We start from the raw sequence: 13180 nt of genomic DNA, 5'->3' as shown, positions 1-13180 counted from the left end.
GTTTTACGAGAAGTGAAGGAACAATTGATAGCTTTAATCAGAATGAGAGTTAATGTGATTAAAGTCTTAATTAACAATAGATGAGTGCATACTTTGCTGTTCAACAGAACGAAATATTCACATTAAGACAAATTTAAGATATGGAGATTGAAGTTTTGTCGAGAAAGATGTATCGAATCAATTATCAGAGAATTGTCTGTATATTTCTTTGATATCCTATTCAGTCAAACGCAACAGATCAATAATAAAACTTTGTCCAAAGACGCACTTAACTAATTATCATAGAAGAGTCCGTGCAGTTTTTAATAGTTGCGTTTCATTCGTTGTTAAGACAACCTTATCAACGTTTTTGCTTCCAATAATTAAGTCTCTATGAAAAATAAACGAAAGTTATATCGAAAGATCTACGGATGTCATTACTAATTCATGCTGGAAATGCACATTCAGGGATCCTTATAAAATTTCCTGCTATAGTAAAACCTGTCTGTATTGGCCACCATCGGTTCCATTGAAAAGTGGCCAACTTAGACAGGTACTAGGATTTATAATAGGATTGTAATATTACTTGTTTGTAAAATTTTACTAAGCAATGGCAAGACATGTAAAGTATTAATAAGCTACTTTACATAATGTTGGTTTATTTTAGACGTATTTCTTTTATTCTTTTTGGTGCATATGCACATTTTAATTTTGTAGTTAACTACCTCTTGTTAATGAGCTATAAGTATTTCCCTCAGAGGAAAAGATGTTTTGAGAAAATCTTAATGGAATTCATATCTTAATACGTCCGCTACCTTTCGACAAGCCGTCAAGTGCCAATAGTTGATAATTGAGATGGTTAACTTTAACCTTGAGAATTTTCTAGAATTACTAAAGCTCCCACTGATGAAAGGAGCCGATATAGCTAATGGTTTTGCCAAAACAGACAGCGTAAACAAATACGTACAACCATTTCGTGAATTCCTGTACATGCTTTTTTTTATTCACATCTTGGTTTACCACTCCTTTATCAGAGTAGTGTTCTAGCCATTCACCTTCAAGAACAAATTATGGGAATCCATGCTTCTTTGTCTCCAGTCACAAATACAGAACAACTGCTTCTCATATGGGAATACCAAAGGTTAAGAAAAATAACAAAATGGAATTTTGCGTGGCCAAGATACACAGGTAAATTTATCATTATCATCATAGGGTAAATATTGCTTCAATGCGTCCAACTTTCAAGATAGACAGGTTGCCAACTTAAGAGTAATAAGTAACGAATGTCTTATGGGAAAATGATCAGGTGGCCAAGATGATCAGTTGACCAACTTAGAGAGGTGGCCAAGCGAAAGCGCAATCTTTTAAAGCCTGCCCATGTTTGAAGCGATAGTATTTTTTAGAAATATCTTTTAAGCCGATGAGTGGAATATTTAAAAAAAAAAAAAAAATACATAGATTATCGTAGATATAATTTTGTGAGAAACTAAGTTTAGTGAATTTTAGTTAACTCTTAGTTTAAGTTGACAATTATTTCTAGAAATATCGAACAATATATATATATATATATAAGTACCAAAAGGAAGAATTATCATCACCACTTACGGTTTTTGTTATTACAGAGATAAGATTCTGTATTATAGACAGAGATATTTCTTTCGTTTTCCAATTTTTTACCGTTGCTAAATTGCAAAATTGAAAGTGCAGAATCATTGTATTTAAGATAGTGCAAAAATTGTTCAAATTAAATAATGTTATCACAGAAAGGTTTACAAATTTGAAAGACAATACCAGTCAATAATTGACAAGTTAAAATTCTTTTATAGGGAAACTATAATTTAATATTTACATTTTGTTTTTTCAATACAATATTTTTTGTTTTTGTTCTAGTAAGATAAGCACGCATGTGGAACGTGGAAGTTTGTTTCTTAAGTGGTTTTTGTTCTCATCATTACATTAAATAAACACTTAAGTATTGAGTATATAAACACTTCAGTATTTTTTCTTATTTTATTTAATTTAAGTATTCTTTGTTGTTTCTATAAAGATATTACGATTTATAAAGATATTAAAAACAGTTCTATTCAATATTTCAAATAAAGACGCAAAGGTGTAAGGAGAGCGCATATTATTTTTAGAAAAGGTATTCTTTTAAATTTCATAGAAAAAAACGTTATTCCAATGCAAAAGACGATCTTTTTTATTTATTTTTTTTTTCATCTTAAACTGCTTGGGATTGTCTCCCTTTAATATTTTAAACGTGTCTGAAGAAATAAAAATTTTGAAGTTAAGATAAAATTCCAGAGATTTCTTTAAATGTCTTTCCGGAACCATTAGTAAGCTTTCAAACTACATTGGCCTTACTGTAGCGTTAAAAATAACACTCCCATACACACACATATATACACACAAAATTAAAGTTCTATGTACCGGATACCAGAGTATGGATTCGATGAATTTTGTTGCACAAAATCCAAATTTCGAAGCCCCAGGACGAGTGATTGTGTCCATTTTTTATGGGCGAAAAATTTGAGCGATTTTGGATAGGGAGGACACACGTTTTTGGACCATAAAACAAAATTGACCAAATCCATGGTCCTAGGGTTTCGAAATTTGGAGTTTTTGTAACAAAATATATCGAATTCATACCCTGTAATCACTACACAGGATTTTTTTTTTTTTTTTGTATGGCTGTGTTACATGTATTCTCTCTATCCAAAATAGCTCCAAGTTTTTGGCCCATGAAAAGAAATTGACATGATCAATCGTCCTGGGGTTTTCAAATTTGGATTTTGTGTAACAAAATACATAGAATCCATCCCATGGTGTCCGCTGCACATGATTTATATATATATATAGCTGTGTTACATGTATCCTCCTTAACCAAAATCGGTATCGCCCATAACAAAAAATTGACACGATCGATCTTACTGGGGTTTCGAAATTTGGATTTTGTACAACAAAATACATGTAATCCATACCCTGAAGTCCGGCGCACGAAACTTTTTGTTGCTGTTGTGTATTTAAATCGCAATTTTACTTTCCTGAGATCATAAATATAAAATTCTTAATTTCGCTTATCATTTATCGGTGTTGCAATATTAACTTCAAGCTTTTAATCATATTGATCTCACTACAATCTTTAAGATAAGTTATAAGTTATAATTGACTTTTCAGAAGAAAGGAACAAGAATTGTAGGAATGATTAAAAAAAACAAACAAACAAAAAAAAAAAAATCATAAGATTGTGATCTTGGCGAATAATTAGTTTTTGGATCATTGGCCACAAAATTTTTGAATGCTCCCTAAATCAAGTTTTCGTATCTTTTACGGAATAAGCACATCACACTAAGTTAAGGAATAGTTAGTATGAACCACTATATGTAGTTCTCCAGGTATAAGAGGTACAAGAAAAGTTTTGATTGAAATATGTTGAATCTTAGATCAGGGGTCGCAAAATTTTTGAACGGGCCCTAAATCAAATTTTCGTTTTCTTTTATATATATATATATATATACGGAATAAGCACATCATACTGAGTTAAGGAATACTTTGGGTTTGGCTACACTATTGCAGTTCTCCAGATGTATAACGTGTACAAGAAAATTTTTGTTTGAGATATATCGGATCTTTTGATCCAAAAATATAAGATATTTAAAATCATAGATTTCTCTAAAATCTTTATTGTAAACCTTTAAACCGCATTATTAACTTATAACTTAATTATTTTAATTACTTTATTATAAGATTTTAATCCCACTCACACCGCTACAATCATTATCAGAAAGTATCAATTATCTGATTTTATTATAAGCTTTTCAATCACAATGTATGTATTTGAAATCTTTGATGTAAGACTTTTTATCTCACTTTTATCTACAGGCTACAATATTTTGAAAGATTAGTGAGCCACAGATGTAATAATATTAAAACTGTGATTATAATTCAAAATTATTATCAAACTAATCCGAGAAAGGACGTCAATTTATTTTTATTTATCCAAAAGCGAAAGTTACAAGACAATTAGCATATTCATAAGATAAATTTATAGATTTTTTACGATGTACTATTAAGCAGTGAATATTAAATACTATTAAAAACAGGAAAAATGATCGTTTAACAATTTAACTAACTAACTAACTCTGTGGCCTATGGAACCCGGAGGTTCAGTGCCGCGTTCACAAAAGCTCTCCACTGACTTCTATCCTTAGCTAATTGGATCCAGTTTCTACTTTGTATTCCTATCTCTGCGAGATCCATCTTAATATTATCCTCCCATCTGCGCCTAGGTCTTCCTAATGGTCGTTTTCCTATGGGTCTACCAGTCAAGACTTTGAAAGCGTTTCTACTTTCTTCCATTCTAGCTACATGACCTGCCCACCTAAGCCTCCTAGACTTGACGACCCTAACAATGTTGGGTAAACCGTATAAGCTATGTAGTTCCTCGTTATGAAGCTTCCGCCATTCCCCATTCTCGTTCCTCTTGGGTCCGAATATTCTTCTCAGGATCCTGTTCTCAAATACTTTCAGTCTATGTTCTTCCCTCAGAGTAAGCGACCATGTTTCGCAACCATACCGAACAACAGGCATGATTATCGTTTTATATATTTTAAGCTTCAAATTCCTCGACAGAATTCGCGACGACAAGAGATTTTGAACCGAATAGTAACACGAATACCCTGCTTTTAGTCGACATTTAATTTCTTCGTGAATATGATTTTCGTCTGTTAATATTGATCCTAAATATTTGAAAGTATCCACTTTATCAAAAGTATTATTTAATATTTTAACGCATCCACAATTTGCCGTATTACGGTCCCGACGCACTTCCATGTATTTAGTTTTCTCTGCATTTACTTGTAAACCCATGTCCCTGCAAGCGTTTAATAATATCTCTGCATTTATTTCTACTGTTCTCCTATCATCCCCTATTAAATTTACATCATCAGCATATGCCATAACCTGGTGAATGCCGTTCAACTCTAGGCCCTGGTTGCTATCTTTCGTTTAACAATTTATAACATTTAAAATAAAATGTATACAGGGTGTTTGAAAAATGTGTCACAGTATTTTGGGAACATTTTCCTCATATCAAAATAAGAAAAAAGTTCATATGGACTTGTGCTCAAAAGTGGATAGTTTCGGAGTTATAGGGTGCCGAAAACGTGAAATGAGTGAATTTTAAAAGTTCATACCTCCACTACTATGGGATCTATCATAGTCTGGTCAAGACATCACTGACGAACTGGTATGTAAACTATCCAAATAGCCATATTTAAGAATACTCCAGTATTTGCTCATCAATTTTAGAGAAGCAGGTGGAGACTGATCAAGTACTCCAAACAGCCTCTCTACAAATGATTGTGCAAGTACCTGAGATTCTGAAAGATGAATATTTGGATAGTTCACATGCTAGTTCCTCAGTGATATTTTGACCCGACTACGATTGGTCCTATATTAGTAGATCTTTACAGTTCATTTTTTCACGTTTTCGGCACCCTATAAGTACCGGTACGAAACTGTGCACTTCCGACCACAGGTCGATATGAGCCTTTTTTCTTATTGTGATGTGAGAAATCTATTCGCAAAATATTGTGACAAATTTTTTGTAACACACTGTATAATTTAAAATGTTCTTTATATTTGAAATTTATCTTATGAAAAAAATAAATAAGGAAATAACTGATATTTGAAATTTATCTTATGAAAAAAATAAATAAGGAAATAACTGAAACTAAATTATATTGACTGCAAACTATTTATTGAACACAGGACCCACGTAGAAATGTTTCTAGGAGTGAAATTCCCAGAATTCTCACGTAGTAGGAGTTAATATCATTAAAGTGTAGTAGAAATATTTTAAGAAGTCAAATACTCACTTATATAATAGGAGTTAACACCATTAAAACATAATAGAAATATTTTAATATTTTAAGCAGTGAAATGCCCAGAATCCTCATGTAGTAAGAGTTAATATCATTAAAAAGATAGTATAAATGTTGCTAGCACTAAAATTCCCAGAATCCTTACGTAGTATAAGTTAATATCATTAAGAAATCGTAGAAATGTTTCTAGCAGTGAAATTCCCAGATTCCTTACATAGTAGGATTTACTATTATTTAAAAAAAAAAATAGAAATGTTTCTAGCAGTAAAATTCCCAGAATCCTTGCGTAGTAGGAGTTAATATCATTAAAAAATAGTAGGAACGTTGCTAGCAGTGAAATTTCCAGAATCCCTACGTAGTAAGTGCTATCATCATTAAAATACAGTAGAAATGTTTCTAGTTGTGAAACACCTAGAAACCTCACGCAATAAGAGTAAACGTCATTAAAATATGATAGTTTTTCTTTTAACAAGTGAAATATCCAGTGTCCTCACGCAGTAGGAGATAACTTTATTAAAATATATTAAGTATATACCCGCAGTAGAAAATTTCGGATGTAGTTCCAACTATAACGTTCTTCTTAATTAACAAAAAATTGGCTACTTGTCAATGAATCCTCCCTTGGAAAGCCTAAATATTTTTTAAATGTTTCGGAACTCAAAGATAGCTTCGTCTTCAGTGGCAAGGTGAAAAGAGTTAAAACGGATATGAGATAAAAGGTGTAAAACAAAGAATAAGATATACCACTAAATGAATAAATGTAACGTAAAAAGTAGATCCTGAAATGTGACGAGCAGAGCGAAGTGTAAAAGGAATGAACTGAATCGAAGATAGCGCGGTGTCTAGCTTACGTCAGTATTGCCAGACTCAAAATAAGCATCATAGGTAGGTAACCAAATTCTACCTACCTTTTATCTACTACCCGTTTTAATTCTTTTCACCTTGCCACTGAGGACGGAAGTAGCTTTGAGTTTCGAAACGTTTGAAAAATATGTAGGCTTTCCAAGGAAGGATTCGTTGGTAAGTAGCCACTTTTTTGTTAATTTGAATCATCGTCTCATGCACCCATATAATTATAACTTCTTCATTCATTAACATAGTCTCGACTAAACAATTTTTTTTCCACACGATATATTTTTATTCTGTTAGATTTTCTGACATTTTCTCGAGATTTTATGAGTTGGCTATTAACGTACATTCAACTATTAACAGTATTGTGACGGAGACATATGGTTCCTATGTTGACGTCCCCATTAAATCAACCAATCGACTATTGTTTCTTAACTTTAAAAATAATTGAGAATGTCATAAAAATATAAAGATGGTTTTCTTAACTTAAATGATCATGTCAATATTCAAAAGGGATGATTTCTTTAGTTTTGAATACAGTTACTCTTGAGAAAGATATTCCATAAGATATTATATGGTTACTTAGAATATCTAAACAATAGAAATATAGGATGTTTGGAAACTCGCTAGTAAATTGAAAGAATAAGTTAGATGCATTTATCTATTTATATTCCTAACTATATTTGAAACTACATGAACTAACATAAAATAAAGGGACGTGGAAAGTTAAAAAATTTGGCATGATTGTAGCTTTCCGGTACTACAGAAAAATTACCAAAATGAATATTTTTCATTTTTAGGGGGTTTAAAGGGCGATGAAATTTTCCATGTTATTTAAATGGGTTTTTCTTTATATCTGTAATTTCATATTTTAGGTACTTGGAATTGGAATAAAATTTTGAAATTCGGTATGCTTGTACATTTTCGTTAGCATTACCTAAGTTAATCACCAAAAATTAAAATTTTAAACTTTAGAGTGGCTTTATAGGAAACTGAAAAATCTTCCCCATGTTATTTATATGGGACATCTTCTACACTCCAAAATGTTTGGTCACTTCCGACAGGATCAGATCGACGAAATTTGGCATGATTGTAGCCTTCTGGTACTAACCCATAAGAAAATTGCCAAAAATGAATATTTTTAGTTTTTAAGGGGATAAAGAAATTCCATGTTATTTAAATGGTCGTTTTCTTGGGATACAAAAATCTTATCTTTTAGATGGTTGATGGGAAAATAAACTTAAAATTCTGTAGAAATGTGGGTTTAAGAGCTACGAAGCCGTAAGTCGAGCAAGCGTTGGGGTCTGGAGGCGGAGATCCCCAGCTTGCAGAAGGCTAGTTTTATTGATATCCAGCTACATTGAATTAAACTAAATCATTGATACATACAGAATTTGATTTAATGTGTTTAAAAAAGCCGTATAAGAGGAAGACCTCCATGCACATGAACTTCTGGTATGTTATCTTTTTACATAACTGATAATCTAAGGTTTCTACTTATAGAATAAAAGAGAAATTAGGTATAATGCTGGCCATGATGATGACTTGATAAATTAGCCAGTCTACAAATTTGACGATACAGACAATAATGTCACTACTAATCAATCTGTCGCTTCTGACCATTTGTTTATTTTGTGGTCAGTTTGTATATCTTTCAGTTTTGGTCTTTCACCAAGACTATATTTCGATTCTACCATTTTCACTTCTCTGATTTCACTTCCTTGAAAGTCAATTTGCTTGTTTTGTGGAAATTAAGTCTTTTGCTTTATTTACAATAACAAAAAATAAATAAATAAATAAATAAAATAAAAATAAAAAAATAAAATTAAAAAAAATGGTGTATGGTGTATTATTTTTTGAAGTACTATATTACACTATTAGCGATCTTGAATTCGTACGTCGTCTTTATTTTTTAATTTTTTTAGTTCATTGATTTCTATGGGGAATTATCTTTTCTGCTTTCTTTGAAACCTAGTTAAATGTCATTTGCGTTTTCAACATCCATTTGCATTTTATAGAAATATGATATCCTGAAATTAAATTTGTATGTTAAAAATATTAAAATTATATGTAACGAATTGAACGGCGGAACACTTGGATCTCTTTTTTTCGGGGGGGGGGGGCGAGGAAGGTTTCGGAGTGATATAATAGGGTAACGTAACCAGAAAAAAGATTTCGGATAGCATCACGTCTACTTGAGGATGATTCCAGCAAGCATCGAAATATTGTTAGAATAATGACAGTTGGTAGAGTACAAGGTGAGATTTTGAGTTATATGTAACAAAATTGAATTTTCATAAAGTAAGGGAAATTGAGATATATATATTGAAAGGAGAAGTCAATAAAATCAAAATATTAAAATCCCAATTGCTTTGAAAGAAAATGGAAAAGTAATTTCCTATATATAAGTGTTAGATTTTTAAAAGACTTCTTGCAGTTTATTGCAGTTAGGCATAAAATTGTTATTACTGTTATTAGGCTTAATTCTAAAGGCAACCAACAAATGTATCTTCTGAAAACATTTTAATTAATTATTTTGTTATAGCCATCTCAACTAAAAAATCACTTTTTAAGTATACGAAATGTAAATAGTACCAAAATTCAAGTCCCTGCAATATAATATCTAAACAATAAATAGTGATTAAGTACGTATTCGAGTCTATTGAACAACGTACGTTACCTATAATAATTGTTAGTAGTATTTATTTAACAACTTCTTCCAATCTTATCATTATTTATTGGCACGATCAATTCACAATTTTCCTGCTAATAAATTAAATTATCATTTTATATTCCCACCAATAAACCAATGAGCTAAGAAAATAAAGATGGGACGCATAACGTCACTATTGCAGAAATGAAATGTTTAATTCGCGACTGGTAAAAATCGCGAATTTTTACGATTAATTACCTAATATTATAACTTCTTTAGTGATTTAGTTCAGATTACCTAAGACTGTTGACTCCGATTTTTTTTTAGTTGAGTTGATTTTGAGTTTAACGTCCCTTTCAGCAGCGAGGCTATATGAGACGTGGACTTACTGATTAACATGGAATCCGAACCATATGAACTCCCGCCGGGAATCGAACCCGGGTCTACCACGTCAAAGGCGCGTACGCTAACTACTTAGCCATGAAGGAGCTCGCCGTTTCGTACATATATAACGCCGTAAAGCCGTAAAGCCGTAAAGCAAGTGCAATGTTACCTGTAAATTCTGAAAGATCCAAGCACTTTTGTCCAGTTGCGTACTGATGTGTTACGAAGGTAGACGCATACGGCTGAAGACATGGAACGTTGTTGGCTTGAGGAACGATATGGCAGTTTACTGCTACTAAACAACAAGTAACCAACAGCCACTTCATCTTTTACACCTAGAGTATGAAACATAAAACATACATGATTAAGTAATTGCAACATTTGAGCATATTAATATTTTAAATACAAACTTTTTTTCCTTACAAATATTATCAATCTAGTAGAAAGTGCAAGTGTCTTTCTGGAAAGGAAAATTTTGACACATCTGTCAGTACATTAAAAATAAGTATTTTAAGTGCCACAATAGTAAACTAAAGAAAATGCTGCGTACTCAACGGAATGATTGTTGAAACCAAGGTATGTTTTTGAGGATCACGGTTAGTTTCTTTATAAAGAATTAGCTCGTTCGATCTAAAATTACATACTGCATTAACATATATGTTGATTCTTATTATTTTCATCTTAATGCTCTGTGACAATTCTTTGAGGATCGAAAATTTCAGTACATTCGTTAACATGTTTATGTACGTGAAATTACGCTTTTTCACTTATTCAAAATAATTGAAAATTGGTGAAAAAAGTAACTGAGATCATTTGTTCAATAAAATGGACGCCTTATAATACTTCCTATACTAAAATGATGTCGAATTTTAACAATGTCAAATTTTGCAATTTTCGTAGGTTTCAAGTTCGATTTCGTGTGTATATATATAGGAATATTAACCAAACTTTTTTTTTTTTTTTTTTTTTTTTTTAATTTTAGACTTCCACAAACGTTATTACTCGTTATTTCACAGCACGTTCAAGTATATTCATTTGCTAATAATGCTGAAAATTATAACAATCCCAACACTATTCAATTGTTTTTTTAAAAATAAGTATTTCTCTATAGATAACTATGGTATATTGTAACTCGTTCTTTTCATGGTGTAAATGTATTGGGTACTTACCTTTAATTAGTAATTGGTATAACTTTGAGCTCTCTTTTTGCTACGATTGGATGGAACAAGCTTGACATATTTCCGTCAGTATCTTCGGCATGATTTATCTCCGGTGGGTTCTAAAGAAATGTGATATATATACAGCAGGGATACAAATAACCACTCGCCCACTCGCCCGGAGCGAGTGGTTCATCGGTGCGGGCGAGTATTTAATATAATACCGAAGATAACTAAATGATTTCTATTGTGGGATGTGTGCTAGTAGCTTTTTTTCTTGGGCTAGTAAAATTTTGTTGCTTATTTGCATCCCTGATATAGAGGTTACAATGGATGGGTCAAGCATTAGATACTTCTGTTAGTACTTCCAGCATATATATTTTTTTTTCCGTGGGTTCCAAAGAAATGTACTACATATGGAACTTATAATGGTCTTGATTTGAGTCGACTAATAACTATTACAATGAAAGAGGGAATTGTAATTTTGTTTAAATTTCCGAAAGAAGGAATTTTAAGAAGCAAATGAATCAAAGATATGAAAGTTAGCGAAACGTTCTTGTTCATGAAAATAAAATGAAGTATGCACCGGCGTATGCCTTCTTTACTTAGCAGACGTGTTGTTTGGAACCAAAAATGTTATTAACGAAATTACTTTACTCATCCATTAAGTACAAGGAAAACTCAATTCAACCTGCGTGTTTAACGCTTAGTGCACATTAACCTTCTAAGCTGTAGATTAAAATACTTATCACAATACTTACTAGATGGTAGCACAAGCACTTTTCCTTAGACTAATACACATTTGTTTTTCCTTAGTAAACCTATGGTACTTTTATGATTATTTTCTGACTGAGTCTTGTCTTAACAAACCTTATATAAGAAAACATAAAAGCGCCAAAATTTGCTCTTTTACTGGTATACAGGTACTGGTATACTGGTACACTGGTTATTTTGTAGTAAACTAGAGCACATATCTGGTTATTTTCTGATTAAGTCTTGTCTTGCACCAAAATTTGCTCTTTTACTGGTATACTGGTACTGGTATACTGGTATTACTGGTTATTTTGTAGTAAATCTAGAGCACATATCTGGTTATTTTCTGATTAAGTCATGTCTTGCACCAAAATTTGCTCTTTTACTGATATACTGGTACTGCTATACTGGTATACTGGTTATTTTGTAGTAAATTTAGAGCACATATCTGGTTATTTTCTGATTAAGTCTTGTCTTACGAAAATCGATATAAGAAAACGTAAACGCGTTAAATTTTTGCTCTTTGTAAACTTGCATCCGTTAGATAAAGTATGTATCCGAAAGATCTAAATTTTTTACTGGAAACTAAGATAGCTTAGCGTTTAAAAAGAAAAGTGATCCACGATTTAATCTCTTAATTAAGATTTACTTGTTATAACAGGAAGATCAAAATGAATGTACGATATCATTTCGAATTTCATATAATTTAAGCACTCCTTTTCGATTATGTAGAATCGACGACGTAACTACGCTAGTTCTCGCCCGGTACAAGAACTCGTCACAACGCCCCCCTGACTAAGCAAACCAAAACGCACCCCCAAATATTGAACCAATTTTGCGCCCTCCCAATCCGGCGCCTGGGGCCCAAGCCCCGTTTGATCCCCCTAGTTACGTCACTGTGTAGAATTTCACTTGCACTCCTCTGTATATTATTAAAATAAGTGTACGAATCTATTAAACAATATGCAGAAACTTGAAATATTCAGAAATACATTCAATTCACAAAAAAAGAAAAAAAAAAACTTTATAAACTATAATATGCACTTCGAAAACTTATATGTTAAATATGTACGAGCGATTTGTATACCTTATATGATAAACGAACTACACTGAATCTCAACTGAATGTAAACTAACAAATTTAGGGGGGTCGTCGCTTAATAAATATCAGATGAGTTAGAGATAAGAATCGATTACGTTATGTAAAATTCTTTTTTACGTGTTATATTTTGACGTTTCGGTTGATAATTATCCTGTTTTCTTTTCATTGTTTTCAATCTCAGCCGCGAAATAAAAAATCAGAAAATAAAAATCAGACTGATTGATAAATAGCAATTAACAATCTTATCTTATCTTCAAGTGATTGATTTCCACATTTGAATTGTGGGAATAGGCGGTTAATTATTTTCTTATCTTCGATTGATATATATCTTGACAGAAATTTTGGGCAGATTATGTAAAGACGTCACTTTTCATTGCAAAAAGGAAACGGGTTAAATAAAACAAACAGATTGAGGGTGA

General features: G+C 31.9%; 1 protein-coding gene across 1 annotated transcript in view; it reads right to left on the bottom strand.

The window, feature by feature from the left end:
• The window catches only part of LOC145678829 (salivary peroxidase/catechol oxidase-like), a 35653-nt gene extending 22867 nt beyond the window's left edge, over positions 1-12786 (bottom strand). Inside the window, exons 1-2 of the mRNA XM_081749375.1 lie at positions 12748-12786; positions 9920-10085 (exon numbers count right to left, since the gene is read on the bottom strand). Of these exons, the coding sequence (XP_081605501.1) occupies positions 9920-10076 (157 nt within the window). The 5' untranslated portion in view covers positions 10077-10085; positions 12748-12786. The remainder of the gene's footprint in view (positions 1-9919; positions 10086-12747) is intronic.
• Positions 12787-13180: the final 394 nt, after the last annotated feature.

Source organism: Thermobia domestica, chromosome 2 (assembly GCF_964235325.1).
Source record: "Thermobia domestica chromosome 2, izTheDome1.hap1.1, whole genome shotgun sequence".
Lineage (NCBI taxonomy): Eukaryota > Metazoa > Arthropoda > Insecta > Zygentoma > Lepismatidae > Thermobia > Thermobia domestica.
Note: the sequence above shows the minus strand (reverse complement) of the source record. Positions and strands in the feature narration are given on the sequence as shown.